Consider the following 17,298-nt stretch of genomic DNA (forward strand, 5'->3'; position numbering starts at 1 on the left):
CCACCAACCCACCCCCAGTAGGCATCGCTATGTGCCACGCCTCTGTGCTCTTTGAAGACCTCCAGGGAAGGTGAGTCCATCACCTCCCTGGGCAGCCTGTCCCAGCAACACCTGCAGGCTGATCTACACTGGGTTTCTTTGCTGCATCCTGTGCACGTGAACTATGAGCCTGGATGAGCTCGGGACAAAGCAGGCAGGGAAGTTCTCGGAGGACTGGACTGGGTGCTTACGTTTGTGAGGAGGCACCAGCAGATCCAGCGTTTTCTGGGACAGGTTGGGCCAAACCAGAGAGATCTCCTTCCTCAGCTCAGCATCGCACTGGTGCTGCTTCACACCCCCTAAAGTAAGGGAGAGGGATCAAGAAGGCACGTGAGTGATAACGCTCATCCATTCAGCACAGCAAACAAAGGAGAAAGAGGTGTCTCCCACTCTCCTTCCTCAAAAACACCAGACTAGGACCCCAAACTAGGACCAGCTGCAGCTGGGAGCTACAGACCACAACTACAGTGTATGAACTCAGCAAGGCCAGCCCCAGTCTGCTGGCCTGTGCTGTCACCTAAGGCTTAAACCTCAGCTCCAACCTCCACCTAATTGCAGGTGCTGCTCAAGTAGCAGAAAGCAGCAGCACCTGCGGGGTGTGATGCAAAGGAGGTCAGCAATAATTAGAAACCCTCCCTGAGGTGGTTGGCAGTGAGACATAAGCAAACAAGCACCACGCTGTATCAACAGCATCAAACAGGAGTGATGGAGCAGTGTAAACCAGGAGGAGCTGAACACTGCAGCATTATTCAAACGGCCAAAGTGAGGTCTCAATACACAAGTGGAAAGTGATTAAAGTATATGTAAGCCAACAGGCCAGCTCCCAGCTGAATGCACCACACAGCAGGCAATTAAGTAGTTCATCTGAATGACAGAGATTATTTTTCTAAGGGGAAAGTAATAGGAGGAGGCTCTGGGTGCTCTGCTACATGGCAGTCTGAACTCCCACACTCGGTCTCATTAGGGAGGGTTTATTAAGGGCCTGTTAGCCTTACTAAAGACTCAATTAAATGCAGCATGTGAAACCTATTCAAACCAAGCAACGCAGCAACAAAACAGGTTGGGAACTCCCAACCCACAGCAGATAGATGCCTCTGAGCAATGCCAGCCAGGCTGGTTCTCTGCTTCCTCACTAGTGCATGGTTAAAATATAGGAAGGGGGGACTTTGCAACTGAAAAAGTCTGTCTGAACTGCCATTGGAGACAGATAACGAGAAGAAACTTTTAGGGTTTTGGTGGCTTTATCCAGAATTTATTACTGAAATACGGTGTTGGCCCTAAAATCCCGGACAGATAGTCCCAAGCGCATCCTTAAAGATGAGTGTTAGTAGGGAAGACTTTCAGTGGCCTCAAAGTTTTTGTGTTCTTCCAGCATTGCCAAAGCATCAAAGACAAAGTGTCAGTAGTGCACAAGGAAGGCGATTAATGAAGAGAGGCAGAAAGGCTGGTCTAAGGAAAAGCACAGCACTCTAACCCAGCCCTGCCCTTTGCTCACAAGAGCACTGTTACCTTCTGTTAGCTTCTAAATTAGCTAAAACAGCGCTTTGACCCATTGTGCCTCGACTCTGACCCCAGCCAGCCTGATTAAACAGCGTTAACGACTCATAGAAAAGGTTGGTGTGTTTTACTACCTTGTGGTGTTTAATTGGGGAGTGAAGTATATGCCTGACTAAGCACTTAAATAATAAAATTTTATCTCAGGGCAGCTCAGAGCACTCTGAGTCACTGCCTCACCACGAGCAGACAGCAACACTGTTTTTTCTCCCTTGTGCTGGGATGATCATAAAGCGAGGTGCAGAAACTCTTGTGTCTATTACAGAGCATCCATGGGGCTCCCAGCGGGGATGGCCAAAGCTCTGCACATCTCCCCAGCCATGGTGCCAGGATATGGCCACCCAAAGAGCAGAGCTCTGCTGCCTGTCCCTGGAGCTCTCTTGTTCTAAGGTATAGGGAATGAAAATGGGATTTCCACCTGGCTTGGCACTACTGTGGTTTCAGGACTGTGGAGCAGCAGGCAAGCTGGGGTTCGAGCCACACAGCAGTCTTTCCGTCCCTCTCACCTGAGGCAAGCTTGATCTCCAGAGCAGTGCGGATCAGGGCCATCAGCGTGGAGGTGAAGTGGACCGTCAGATCCTCGGGGGAGATGGGCATGTTCATCCGCACCAGGCGCTGCAGGACGAGCACAGGCACTGTCAGCTTTGGTCAGCATTCTCCCCCTACCCCTTCCAACCCCTCCTGGGATCCCCTGGAAATAGTCCCACTGCAAACATGAGCCTTTCTCCTTGCGTTAACCTTTCGTGCACTGAGCTCAAACATCTTCTCCATACGGCTGGCAGCTCCTTTCCCAGAGCAGGTCTGAGCTGCTGATGTTGGCTGTGATGGATTGCCAGCATTTGTTCCACAATCCCACAAAGAGATTCCTTCCAAAAGAAGCTCATTTCAGTGTCCTAATCCCATTTCAGAGCCTACTACTCTGTTCGTGATGGTCTCCAGCTACAGTCCTATCTGCAGCCTCTGGACACGTGGCTCTGCAAACCTGGGAGTGCTCCCACGATGATGACTTTTGCACACAGACTGAAGCACACGTGGGTCACCCAAGGCCAATGAGCCCTGTGGTTTGGCCCAGCTTTCTGGGGCAGCTTGGGTCTGGCAGCTAATATATAAAAGGGTAAAAAAGATCATTTTTGGGGGACAGTTAGGTTCCATCTTGGACCTCCTTTCACTGTAAGCATTCCAGGAGCTGTGAAGATCTCCAGTCAATGAGCTACACAGCTCCATCCAGGTCTTATACCTAAGGGAAGGAGCTGAGTGAGTGAGAGCAGGACTGTGATTTCCCCTCTTACATTCTTTCAGTCTGGACATGGAATAGTCCCCCTGGATCTGCATGCATCTTCCAGGATCTTTAGACCTGGTGGCATCTCCTTGCCCTCCAGCAATCAGAAGCAGCTCTGATGGGGAAAAATCATCCCTCCTGTATGCAGTAGAGACCTGAGATTGCACCAAGCACAGTGCTTTGGAGGCTGTGGCTCCCTTAACACATCTGGCACCCGAGTATGGAAACGCAGACGGGTGGAAGCATTCTCTGATAACCTTAGCAATGCATTTAAAGGATGGATTTCTTCTCCTTTGGCAATCTTCTCGTTTCTCAGCTCCTCAGCTTTCGAAAGCTGCTGAGCCTCACTCAGAGCCTTATCAGAGCAGCCCCTGCGTTTCCGCTCCCAGATTGCTCCCGTGCCCCAAGGAAGTCACCGAGCATTAATCTTTGCTGTAAGCCAAGCAGGAGCCTGGCCAGGGCCCCTCGCTCGGGAGGGAAATACATCCAAGTCCAAAAGCTGCTTAGGCTGTGGCTTTGATCCCTATCAGTGTGCAAAACCCTCTCTTTGTTCAGCACTAGCCGGCGTGCTGCTGCAGCACCGAGCACGGGTGCATGGAAGAGCACAGTGCCTGCTCCATGTGCCATGACCCTGTGTAACACCAAGGGCTGCCTGGAGAAATCTCCAGTGTGTGGGTGTTGTGGTGCACAGGGCATTAGTTAGGTGAAAAAAAGTCTGCTTGTCAAATGAGCTGACGTTTAGCAGAGCTGAGACCCCCCCCCCTTTTAATCGTACTACTCATCTTTGGGTTTCACTGCACGGTGCACAAAGGACTCATGTAGCAACTGACCCTCCCTCCTGAAGGCTGAGACAAACCACTGTGATCTCAAAGAGCTCTTAAAGAGTGCCCAGAGGTTATCAGTTGTGTCTGACAAGCCTCTGAGAAAGGGAAATCAAAGCCAAGACTCCCTTCCCTTTGTAACTCAATGACAGTAGCAAATGCTGGCAAGGCCACAACTGTTTTCTCTGTTCACTTGCCTCCAAAGAAGCAGCATTTTAATTCAGACTTTTCCCTCAGTGCACAAGAAGTTAGCACAAAATTTCTGCATCACTGTGAGCCCAGAGACTGGTGGTCCCACCACATCCCACAGCAGTGGGACAGACAGAGTAAAGAGATGGAGAGAGAAAGAAGATGCGTGGCAGTGAGGAACAAGCAGATGAGAAATAATCCCTCCAGGAGAGCTCTATCCTCACACAAACCAGCAGCAAAAACTATTGTGGGACTATGATATCCCAGTCCTCTCCCCCACTTTCCAAAACTGAATTTCCCAGAAGTATGGAGGCAGAGCAAAGCTGTATGAAGGTCTTTCCTCCTCAATTGTAATCAGGGAGGAAGGATTTACAGGGAGATTTTCAAGAGGTGGAAAGAATGATGTTCAGGCTTGCAAGCACAACTGCACACTAGCTTTGCTGAACAAAATGCCTGTACCCAAGCCAGGGCTGGGTGGGATTGCTGAGAATGAGCACCTGGAAGGGTCCCAAAACCACAGGCCTCTCATCTTTCCCTCTTTCTAGACCCCAGCAGGACCCCATAAAAGCATGCTGATGGGGAGGGCAGGGGAGTTTGCATCTCACCGCATTGCTATGGGAATTGATGGCCACAACCAAGGGGTGTTCAGGTGAAGTAATCATTTGGGACAGTGAAAAAAAGCAAAACCCACACAGTCCAGTGGTGGACAGTGTTCCATGCTGCTCCTCTTCCTCCCTTCGTCTCCTATATCCAATAGCATCCAAGGAAGAGTAGCAGGAGCAGACGAGTCCCTGTTTGTCTTCCCAATGCATGCTTGAGGGAACCCATCTCCAGCTCAGGGATTTAATCAGAAAGTTTGGAAGGGAGGCAGAGGGAGCAGGCATAGGGGATCTCATTATGTTCCTCCAGGAAAAGGCCCCAGGGGGAGGAGCTGCAATATTGTCTCCAGAGTCCCCTAATTAACTTTGTGCACCACAAAATGGAGGGTGAGCAAATAACAAAGGGTAACTGATTCCAGCTGGGTTACAGTCGGTGATGCTTTTTGCTGCAGTTGCTTGAATGGTCAGAGGGGTGCAGGCACCTCCCAGCACCAGCTGGGAGAAGAGATTTCATTGCAAATAAAGATGTGGGCAACAAGGAACCAGAGTTTTGTGTCAGGTGGAGTTGGTGGAATTTGTGCCTGCTCAGCGTTTGGTTTCTGAATGTCTTCTGCCTGAAGAATTCTGGGGCTATGTTCACGTAGACTGTGAACACGACAGAGAAACGGGGAAATTCATGTGGGTGTCAAAATCCAGGCAAGGGTTAAGCAGGACCTGGGGGAGGCTGAAGTCTTCTGCTGGTTCCCATTGTGACCCAGAAAGTGAGCACTGAGCTCAGGCTCAAACATTTGCCCAAGCGTTGGCAGAAAGAAGAGCACACTGAGCTACAGATGCTGGGGAAACCAGCTGGCACCCTGATGGATTTTAATTATTAAGAACACCTCATCAGCAGCTCCTGAGAGCCTCTGGGACAAGATCTGCTCTGGGAATAATTTTCAAATGTGAATAAATTCAGGACAATGGAGCATCGCTTGCAGAAAATGAGGCTGAATTCGGTGAATAAATTATTTGCTATGAATAATTCACTCCGACCTAGTTGTGATTATTCTGCTCTGCTTTAACTCTTCTCTCAGCTCCAGAAAGGCTGCCCGAGCCTTCCTCCCTCCGATGAGAATTACGGCAGCAGCACAGGCAGTTCCTGCACCCGTTCTACAGACCTACTCTGTGATGCAAAGCAAAGGCAAAGAATGTGGAGACTCCTCGTACGCAGGGAGCCCTTCTCACAGGCCAGGGTGCATAGCTGGGACTTGGAACCATGGAATAGTTAAGGCTGGAGGAAACCACTAAGGCCAACTAGTCCAACTACCGACACATCCCCACCATGCCCACTAAACACCTCTGTGTTTCTTGAAAACCGCCAAGGGATTTGCACACCTCAGCTGGGAAGTCCTGCCACGGTTCTGTGCAACAGGCACTCATTTCCCCTTGATGTTTCCTCCAGTGGAAACATCCACCAACAGCCACAAAGTGCACAGATGCCTGCTGAAAACATTGCTACTACTGAATAGCAACCGAGAGCCCTCCACCATAGACAAGCTGATGCTAAAGGGCCTCCAAGTCTCAATAAACGAGAGTGGATGTACCCAAGTAAGAGTAAAAACTAAGCAACTCCAACCAGCCAATGGGACAGAGATCCAATCTCAAGGCAGTAGAGTGAAGTCAAAGTGGTTTTCACCCCTTTCTTTCATCCAAACAGACAGAAGAGATTTTAAAAGGCATTTCTTCCCATTTCCCCCACCCTGGTTGCAGGATAGAGCTCTCCCAGTGCTGCAGGACTCCACATGCACAGCCAAGCTCCAACCAAGGCTGGGCACACAAACCCAGGAGGACAGCTGGGAAATGGGAACAAGAGAGCAACAGAGAGGAAGGACAGCAGCCAACAGGGCTGCAAGGAGGAGAAAACCCAAACGAAACAAGCACAGACACACTGAGAAGGGTGACAACTGGGGAAAAACACACAAAGCCTTTACAAACGGAGAGGACCGGGAGAAATCATATATATGGAAAGGAAAAGGGTGGACGTGTGGAGCAAAAGGGCTTTTGCCAGACAGAGGAGTAAGTTGTAAAAATCTATATTGCTTCTTTCAGAGGGAGGGAGCAGAAATGGTGCAGAGACCGTGGGAAAAGCTCAGAACCAGACTCAGGTTCATATTCGCATGGCTGGTGGCTCTGTGCTGAGGGACAAAATGAATGAGATTGCCCTCAAACTCAGAAGCTTGATGTACAGTTGAGATCTGAGCTGTTCAATTAATTTCTGCTTATGGTTCAGCCACACACAGGCACCTTTAAGAGGTTTCTAAGTGGATGGGTAAAAATTAAACATACCTTTCTATATATATATATATATATATATAGTATATATACATATACTTTTTTAAAAAACAAAAACAAACCATGCACGTGTACCTAGCTTCTGTGGATTTTCTCTGTAAAGACAAATTAAGCCAAAGACCAGCTAACTCGGAAGGAAAAGACAGATTTGGGAAGGCAGAGCTGCAGTGCCTCCATCTAGAGAGTTCCTCTGCAGCAGATGAGAACCGTCACAGAGAGGCACAGACTCCTCACTATGAAAATCAGCCAAAAGCCTTGTTTAAAATACTTACTTTCATACGTGTTATTTAAGTATTCCTTTCTTTCCTCCCTCCCTCTCAAAGATTTGGAGGGGGGGAAAAAAATGTCAGCTTTACACTTCTGGCACACGTGTGTGACCTCAGAGCTGCAAACATCTACAGCTCCCAGCAGTGCCCACTCCCTGTGAAGGCAATGGGAACTCAGAGGTGCTAAAAGGAGCCATTGATTGCTCTAAAAGCTTCGGGGTTTCTGTGCATAATTGGTACCTTCAGGGAAGTGTTTAACTGCGGGTATCCATCAGCAGTAGCTGGGAGGGCATAAGGGCAGCCTGGTTTCTCAAGGGGATTTGTGGTAAGGTGGGGTTGAGTTGCTGAAACAGAGGTGCTCCTTTAAACAGCTACTACTATAGCATGAAATGCACCAAGGTGAGTATGGAGAAGATATCTAACTGGCTAGTTCTAATGTTCTGCTCACTTTGCTCTTTATATCCCAACACATCGAGGAAGGATAGCCATACCTGAACCTTTTCTTGCTACTAGGCATCCTGGCAGGCCCAGGTTTTTTGGCTTAGTTGAAGTTTCTTTACAAAACCTGGCTTTTATATGGGCTCAGTGGAAAAAAGCAACCAACCAACCAAGCACCTCTGGGAGGGACATTGTGGTCTGGAGCCACTGCATCCCACTGCACGATAGGGTACGAAAGTTAGGCTTGGTGGTAGCCAAAATGTGGTCAACTGCAAAAAAAAACAACAAAACACCCACAAAACCAACAACCCCGTTGGGTTTAATGGACACTGAGTTGAGTTGCACAATTCTAGGTGCTCATGGCAGACTCCTTCTGAAATGGTGAAGTTCTGTAGTAGAAGATCCCAAGGAGATGGCCTTGTGTCTGCTTGAATTTCCTCAGTGCTCATCAAGGCAGCAGCTAGCAAGCAGCCTTTCTGTGGGCTATAATGCCTTTCTGTGGTTCAATTAAAAAAGTTTTTCAGAATCAACAATCAGTTTGAGTGATTTCTTCATCTTACCATCTTAAATGCTTTGCATTAAAATAATTTCTTTCATGAGGGTATTTAAGGAGCCCTTCTGGCGTTGCCTCTGTTTAATAGCTCGCTAACTCCTACAACACTGCCTACTCTAATTACACCAATCTAATTTAAAGAGGGGAGAACCACCATCATACTGATGGGCTGGTGAGAGCAGTGGAAAGACAAATGGGGATTGTAGTGGCAGGGTAATTTACTCATTAGCACCCTCCCCAGAGTAGCCTAAATGGAAGCAGAATGAAAGAGAGAGAAACACTGATAGAAATAGCAGAGACATAGTAAGAAAGACAAAACTGATGTGCCATCATTTCAAAGACCAAAAAAATGGTTACAAAAAAAAAAAAAAAAAGCAGCAGATCCAAAATCCAGTCTGCTTGGGAAGCAGAGAGAGCACTAGAAGGAGCCCAGGAATACAACACTAATGTCACAGAAACAGCACCCGCTGCAGCCACGGCACAAAAAGCTGGTGGGTTGGCAGGAGCTGCTGGGGTGGACTACCTTATAGGCAACGCGAGCAGGGCATTTCTTTCCAAGGCCTAGAGGTGGGGACATGTGTCTCAGCATCTCATACATGTCTGTGTAACTGATGCGCCCGCTTGGAGTCAGAGGGAGAGAGGCAAAAGCGAGAGGAGACGGAAATCAAACCAGAGCAGGATGGGGAAAAGGGAGGTGGGGAAAGGGGAGGGCAACACAGCGGGGCAAATGAGGAGGAGAGAGAAAGGGGAAAGCAGACAAAAAAAAAAAAACAAACAGAGATCCGGTTAATCAGATTTCTCAGGAAAACCAAACCAAGCAAAGAGGCGGTGGGTCAATCGGAAGGTTCTCCGCTTCCATTCCTGTGGTTCGGCACCCAACGTCTCCTCCTCACCCTGGGGAAGCCCCACGTCCCCTGCAGCCAGGAATGATTGAGGTCTTGTTTGGGAGGGAGGGCTTGGGTTTGCGTTGGGTTTTGGGGGCAGAGGTGTGCTTCCCCTGCCTGCTTCCCAAACAGGTCCAAGAGGTTGTGGTCACCATGCCAGGGAGAGCTGGTAGGCAGAGTTATGGGACGGGGCTTTCCCTCAGCAAATGAAGAGTTGGGTTATCAGGTTAGCTTATGGACTGCCAGAGAAGGAAAAGCCAATCCTAATCTTAAAACTTAATATGCTTAGGGGCACAGACAGAGACTGCTCTAAGTCAAGGGTGCAAGTCTGCAGAACTCCAGCCAAACCAAACCTGGGGTCGGCAAAACCAGAGCCCAGCCCTCAATCTGCAGGATGCTGGTGGAAAGTAGATTTATTTCTGCCTTGCATTTGGTGGTCCCCTCTTTCCTCAAACCAACTCCCACCACCACTGATGTGCGTCTGCCTGCCCTGTGTGCTGTCATGGAAACCCTTCAAGAAGGACAGCTGCAGAAGCAGGCACCACATGCCATCCTGCTGCCCTGATATGGATCTCAAATCCTATGGAAAGCACTGACGCAGCAGTAGGCGGACGAGAGAACCCACTGCACCAAACCCATCTATTCCTGTCCTTAGTAACTAATGCAGTTAACATACCTCTCCGGCTTCGTAGCTCAGGGTTAATCTGAAGGCTGATGAGAGACACAAATTGTAGCAGCAGCCAACAATTTTCCCCTGGCTTCCCTCCTCTGCCCCTGCTCCTGGCAGAGGGCTCCGTGCCTCCGAATTCTTGGCAAAGCCCATCTTCCCATCCTCAGCTCCCCACCACTGCACACCTTCTGTGGTTAGGAGGCTCCCTGCTACATCTAACATAACTTATGAGCTCAGAGACACAAGTGTTGCTTGCAACACAACCCCTGGCTCTTGCAGTGGGGTGTGCTCAAAGCTCATCCCTTCATAGGTCCTTTCCAACCTTATGAACTTATGGAGTTAGAAACTTATCTCTCCCCTGCCTGGACAACCAGCCCTACAGCCCCATTCCTAAATGTACTTCCAGCTCAGGAAAGGGAAGGGTTTAAACATGAGTCACTCAACTAGAGGGGCAATGCTGTGAAGCCCTCCAGAATTCTTGCTGCTCCCCGGAAATCCTGGGATAACATTTCTCTCTGGCATACAGATATAAAGAGAAGCACTCTGACACTGTGCTGCATTTCCCTATCACTTCCCACCCAGGCCCTGTGCGATGCAAGCTCGAGGGTTGGCTGTCTCATAAAGCTGCCTGGCCCCAGCCAGCTGGGTGTGGGAAGGGATGGGACAGGGATGAGATGCATGGAGGAGCGAGGATGCAGTCCGTCAATCATTCCTTGGTCAGGCAGCGAGTTCGTTACGTTACAGTTTCTTTGCTGTACCTTTTGCATTTGCACTTGGGGGTAAAAAAAAAAATAATAAGAAATAAGAACAAAACTGAAAATGCTTGAGGGAGTCTCTGAAGTTGCAAACCTTGTATGCCACCCTATGAGGGCACTTCTTTCCTAAGCCCAGGGGTGGAGCAATTACACGTAACAAATTGTACATATCCTTATAATGAATCCGGCAACTGGAAAGAAAACATCAGAAGTTATGACAGCAAAAACATGAGGAATCAGCCTTTCCCTTCAAACAAAAGAGGTTGGAAGGACAAACCACGCTGAAAAGCAAAGTTAGCCTGATAACAATTGGGTTTGTGATGAAGAAGTGATTTTAACACGAAGAGAGAGAACGCTTCCCGCTGCTCACCAAAAGCTTGGTACTCATATTTCTTTCCCAAAACCTTCCATGTCATAAGGTAGACTTCCCATCCACCGCACTTTGCTTCCTGTATGACTGTGTTTTACTTCCCTAGGTCCATAGACAGCACTTACCCACTGCCAAGCACTGAGCAGCCCAGTAAAACCAGGGCCCGCAGCACACAAACAGTCTATTTACTGGATTATTACTGGGACTCAGATGAACAGGCTCAACAGAGTTTGGGAACCTCTACCTCCCACTGTTATTACCTACATAGCCTCAGCTTGCTGTGAGGACAGTGAGCAATGTGCTGGGGGGACAGCAACTGCATCTCGAGGGCCACCAGCACTGGGAAAATGGAGTCTCCATCACCAGAAGGTGAAATCAGATGCCCTGAGGCAGCTTTATGGTCGGTCTCGTTAACTCACGACAATATTTCCAGCCAATTTAACAGTAGGATTAAATTTCTTAATCTTCTGTAAGTAACCAAATCATGTACGAAAAGAGCTGTGCTGAACTTCAGAATGACCTCTAAAGAAAAATGAGATAATGTGGCTTCACTGTGTTTATTTTTGTACATTGTATAAAGAAGGCTGGAATATTTTGGAAAAGCTCCTTCAATATTACTGCTTTTTTGGATGTGAAAAATTAAGGTCTATTCAAAACCTTCACAATCAACTCAAAACTATTAATTTAGAAGCAGATCAAGTGGGACTGTGCAAGTCTTTGGCTGCAGGCCTAATCATAGTTATAAAAAGTATATTGGTTTAACTGAGTCAAGTAGTTTACCCCAATTTTAGAATGGCTTTGCAAAATCAGCATGTAGGAAATCCATAGGAGCGTTTCCCTGCTTTCAGTGGGACCTTCCTTGGATGTCCCTTGTCCAGGAACAAGGAATGGGACTGGGAAAGCACAACCAACATTCCCAATAACTCCAATGTTTCTGCACTGGGGAGTAGGGTATAAGGAAGGAAATTCTCACTTGATGTGTCTTGGATGTAAAGGAAATGCTCTTTCCCAGTTCACCCTTCAATTCAGTGCTACCCTGGATAACTCGCAGCCTCAGACCTCGTGTTCATTAGCTCTCCCTCTCCTTTTCTGTGATGCCTGAGGTCTCTGCACCCCTCAATGCAACACTTCTACCACACTTACCCCTCCTGAGTGCCACACGCAGTCACGCCAGCTGCTAGCTGTGCTTTTTAACTTCCTTTTGAATATATCTTTCCCAGAAAATTTTTGAGAAAGTTGGAGGTTATAACAAAGCCAAAGGTTTCTGACATCAGAAATAGGTATGTAAATACACACACAGTATATCTGTGTTGAAAACACGACCTACACAACAAAAATGTAACAGAATGTGTACTTCTTAGCCAGCTAGCATCTTTCATCAAGGCTCTCAAGCTTCGGAAAGTGGGCAAACACGGTCATTTCCTTTTGCTTAGGACAGGCAAGGGGGAGACCTTGAGAGAAGGCATGAAACAGTCAAAGGCAAAAGCAATAGCTAATGCAGCCTGGGATTATACCTTCATGCAAATTGTACTATGGCCATTATTCATTATTGCTCTACAGACATAATGTACTGGGAGTTGACGTTGAAAAATTGGATGGAAGATTTCTTTCAGTGAGTTTGACCAACTAAGGGAACAAACAACTGACCGAAGAATGGATTTGCAGCAGCTCTGGATCTTCAGCTGAAAACTGTGTGATTTGTCCTGCTGGGAGCAATGCCTCAAGGGGCAGCTTGTTCAGCTCCATCCTTGGACCACCACAGGGAGATACAGTGTCCAAGGCTACAAAGGAGCTCAGCCCAAACGTTCAAAAGATCTGTTCTGGCCTTAAACTAGGCATGGATTTGAGATTCCTCTTACACTGTGGAAATGTTAGTCCCACTTGAGAAACATAAATGATTTCAGTGGAACGATTCACACATGGAAAACACAGAACGTGCACATGCTTCAGGACCAAGGCTTGAGCACCACGCCTCAGCTGTCCCTCAGTTTGCACTCCTGCCCCCAGTCACTCTGCCAACATCAACAGCTTCACAGCAGAGCAAAATGGGAACAAGATTAGGGAAAAATCAGAATTTGGATCTTTATTTATGGTGTATTTTGTGTTAACAGCTCTAGAAGTGAATGGGTGAGTCACAAAATGTAACCTCCGTGCTCATTGTTAACAGCGAAAGAAAATCTTTAAGCTTCCATGGGTGGGAAGCTCCTGAACACAAACACTGGTACTTCTTATTTCCCCTTACATGTGTGTCTTCTCCCATGGATTCTAGTCAGGCTGTTTTTAAGTGGAAAAGGGGCCCTCTCAAGTTCTCAGTCTCACTTAGCTAGTGCTAAGAGATAGGATTGGATTTGAAAGACAAAAATAGTTATTTACTCCCTGCCAAATACCCACAAAGGACATGTCTGTATTACAGAGCATGTGGTAAGGAAAATCCGCTTAGAGATCACAACCTTCTAGTATGTGTGCCATATATATGTGGGCTTGTGGTACAGATGCCTTGGAGGTAGTTAAAAATCACACACAGCTCATTTTGGACAGGTTTACACTTAAACTTAGTCTAAATCAATGTCAGTGAGATTTTCAAGCAGTTTAATTGTATCCTAGCAGGGAGTTTCAGATCCTGATTATACAAACCCTGTCTGCATCTGTCTCCACCGAAGAGAAACAAAGAAGTGAAGAGGTTTTAAGAGCTGCAGGCCACTTCATTGCAAATACAGAGGGGATCCTCTGCAGTGTAACTTGTGGAGAGAAGGATGGAAGCAAAATTAGCAGGGCTTGGAAAAAAAAAAAGCCTTCCAGCAGGCAAATACCCAAGCTGCAAATTACTGCTGTGACCTGCAACTCAGAGCATCTAGAAATGACAGTGACAGTCACCAGAACTATTGTGCAGTGACTTTATGCAGATGAAGGTAAAAAGAAAATATTCAAGTCAGTCTTTGCCCGAGAAGCAATCTCCAGTTCAAGCTTTTTCTTTATGCTTTTTAATCCCTTAAAAGGCTGCAGGAATGGCTCCTGGGTCTGCCACAGCACAGAGCTGCTCCTGTGGGGCTGTGCTGCCAGGGTAGGGGGTTTGGCTTTCCCAGCTGCTGTCTTGGAGTAGGGAAAGCAGAGACAAAACAGTAAAACCCAATACTTCATCATCAAGTTGGGAGAGAAGTGTTTTCTTCTTTACCGTGATCACATATCAGGCACATTTCATCACTGAGATCTCAGATGTTTCCAAAGTCAGGCTTACCGCATTTTCTTATTATTATTTCATGTGTCTTAGGTTTCAACTGCAAGCCCAAAAGTTAAATGTTATTTATAAGAACAACATCTCCCTCTACAATGATGTCATCAGAAGGAGGCTTCCAAGATCAAAACACAGGGTCTGATGAGAAATGTCTGTTTAAAAATCCTATTTTCAGCAACAGCACCCTCATACTAATAAGCTTTGCATCACACCCTGCTGTCCTACAGGTGCCTGTGAGCAAAAGACCAATTCTGGGCCCACAGAACTTGTATTAACTTGTATCTCAGCAACAGAGTTCATCATCTCCTTTGAAAGGAGAGAAAGAACATCTTGAAAACCTGAAGTTTTTGTGTGGGACGCCACATCTCTGCATAGGATTTGTGAAGCTGCTCATGTGCTTCTCTGCTAGGATAGGAATGCTGCCCGAGTAAGCAGCAGTGAGGCTTAGCTTCATGAATGAGTCAAGAAAAACATTGCCAGTGGCAGGATGTTCAGCATATCTTTGGCCTGAGATGCCAAAGGCAATCAAAGCTGCTTCTGGAAATGCTAAACAACTTTTTTGCTTGGCCACTTGGCTAAGGTTACTGAAATGTATTCAATTTTTGGCCTTGTGTTGCACATGGAGTGACAGTGGTTGTGTTTGGCTTTACTGAGTTGTTGGTTTATGTCTATTGAATGGAAATTCTCTTATAATGACATCAGATTAATTCATCTCCAATACAAAGTGAATTTAAAATGGATCATTTACCTCTAATGTTACTTCAAGTTTTAGACATTTTTCTTTCTGGAGCTGTATTCACATTCAGAACAGGCTATGTGCATTTATATACCCATACCCAACATAAATCCTTTTATCCACATGCAAGTATAAAAGCACACATACCAGGCAGCTGGGTCGTACTCAGCCCAGACACGAACAAACTCATCCAAATGATGGGGCCCAAGGATGGAGGAGTCTCTTGTCAAGTATTCAAAGTTGTCCATAATTACAGCCACAAATAGGTTCAACATCTGCAGAGAAGAAGCAGTTATGGAGTGAAATAGAATAGAAACAAAAGCAGGAAAGTTAAGAATTTCTTAGCAAGATACACTGTTGTTGATCAGGAATTGTCTACGTCTCCTACAGGAGCTGCTTTTTGCTTGCAGGGTAGCAGCCCTGCCTTGTCCTCCTCACTGCTCTATCAAAGTCACTGCAAGAGCCAAGTGCTGCAGGCAGATGGGGAATGGAGAGGCATTCTCAGGTCTTCCAAGTTCTTGCTGGGAACATCAGCCTCATCCCCACCCAAAACCCACACCACAGCCTCACGTTGTGAAGATTTAGGCTTGCAGGAGGCCGCAGAGGCTGCAAGGGCAGCAGAATGGCTGGTTACAGGACCTTGAGCAGAGAACTTCTGAAATTGTGTGGATTTTCCCATTCTCAGAGTAGGGCCCAAACCACACAACTCCACCCATCGCAGCACCACGAGGTGCTACTGACAACCTGTAAGAGACCAAAAAGCTCATACACACTTCAGACTGATCCTGGAAAAGACAGGACTGAGTCCCTGGTGCCCTGCTTTCACCTCCCCATCCCCTGCCCTCTGCCAGTCAGTTACAGCTCCATGGTGTGCAGCAAATTTGCACAGCTCTTGACCGTGGAGAGTTTGGCAGCATCTCTATCACCAGTGAGATGCTACAGCATGGCCACAGACCGGTGGAACAGTCCAGCTGTCACATCTTCACCAACATGACAGTGCCAGCTCTTCCAGCACTTTGATATCAAAGCAAATCGAGCAAAAGAGCAGAAAGAAAAGCCATTCTTCAGCCTGATCATCCTATTTTAGGCTTGCAACATTCAAACCTTTAATATTCCCTGAAAGACAGGAGCAGGACGCACAAAAGGTTCCCTCCCTCATGGCTGAACCTAGAAAATGCTTTTAGTATATTAAGAGCTTCCTCTTATTAAAGCCAGAACAGACATGAGGATTTCAATGGGAAAAGATCAAGCCACAGCTGGCAGAAGGAGGGTGGATGGAAATGGATGCTCCTGTGCCAGAGAAAGTCCTGATGTGCACGAAGAACATTTCCATCTTTTTGTCCCTGCTGCTGTGAATGCTGCTGCTCTGCACCATGGCAGCAAACAGCAAAGATAAGCTGAACATGGCGGTCCCCAGCTGATCAGCATCTGCCAGTCACTTAAAAAGAAAATCAGTAGAGGTCTGGGGTTTGTGCAGTTTTCATGTCCCTGAGCAATCTGGAAAGAGGAAGAGATCTTCATATTGGGGTGGGCACAATTTACTGCTGCAGACAAGCACAGTCCATGACAAATTACAGTATCTGTATGCTGATGTAGAGACATCCAAAAATAGCTCTGGAAACACAAGCAATGCTACAAGTACTCCACACATATTACAGTACCCCCAGAGAATCAATAGGTAGCAAAACCTGTGTGAATTTTCCCCTTGATCCCAAGCCCCTCGCATCGCTCTCAGCTCCAGCTGTGGCTTGGTACAGATTCCCTTGCTTGCAGAAAGCTGCTTCTAAAGTTTCTGTATTTTTTAATTTCAATTTATGCTTCTTTTCAATGTAAATTTAAAGGAGGAAAATGATGTCAGGCTGGACATCCACAAAGAGCTAGAAACAATATCAAAAAGCAAACACATTACCCAATTTCCCCCCCAAATCCACGGTGTAACAACACCCAACAAACCATAAAAATGTCTCCTCTTGGCAGGGCTGCAGCTCTGTAATGCTTTAATCGCCTGTGGGGAACCATACATTTCCCTGCAATGAAGTGCTGAGCACATTGAAGAAATGAGTTCCAGCCCTGGCTGCAGCAGTCCAGCTGCTTGGCATCAAAGCTCCTGGTTTGGGAGCTGGACATCTTCCCTCAGCTCTTTTTGGGGCTCCCCATTTGCCCTGCCAGCAAATCCAGGCTGTGCTGTGTTCAAAACCGTGTTTTGCACAGATGTGCAAATTATTGTTATTATTACTATGAAATAAAGAAGTTCAGCAATTATGATGCTCTTGAAAACAGCAATGAGAACGCCTGACTTTTGGGGAAGGATTTGTACAAGGAAGGATTTAGGCTTTGAAGTAAAGAGAACAATCTATAAATGGAGCATTAACTTTCAGGAGCTTTCAGGGCTCCACATCTCTTAATATATGCAGAAGAAATAATCCGTGGGACGTCAAAGGGGCAACAGCAGCTGGACAAAGGATCTCAGTAGGGGCCATTGAAGTTGGTCTATCTATACATGACATCAAACTTCCACATGTACCTCTTTTTCCTGGGTAAAGGTTTCTGATGATAGCAGGGATTAGCTGCACAAAGCATCA

The 17,298-nt window shown here is 46.9% G+C and overlaps 1 protein-coding gene across 1 annotated transcript in view; it reads right to left on the reverse strand.

Moving 5' to 3' along the window:
* The window catches only part of CACNA1B (calcium voltage-gated channel subunit alpha1 B), a 259,780-nt gene that overhangs the window by 11,463 nt on the left and 231,019 nt on the right, over positions 1-17,298 (reverse strand). The window contains 4 exon segments of the mRNA XM_065737625.1: positions 231-338; positions 2,100-2,208; positions 8,593-8,689; positions 14,864-14,991. Coding sequence (XP_065593697.1) covers positions 231-338; positions 2,100-2,208; positions 8,593-8,689; positions 14,864-14,991 — 442 coding nt within the window.

This window comes from Cyrtonyx montezumae, unplaced genomic scaffold (assembly GCF_038088225.1).
Source record: "Cyrtonyx montezumae isolate F1298 unplaced genomic scaffold, pur_monq_1.0 scaffold_20, whole genome shotgun sequence".
Lineage (NCBI taxonomy): Eukaryota > Metazoa > Chordata > Aves > Galliformes > Odontophoridae > Cyrtonyx > Cyrtonyx montezumae.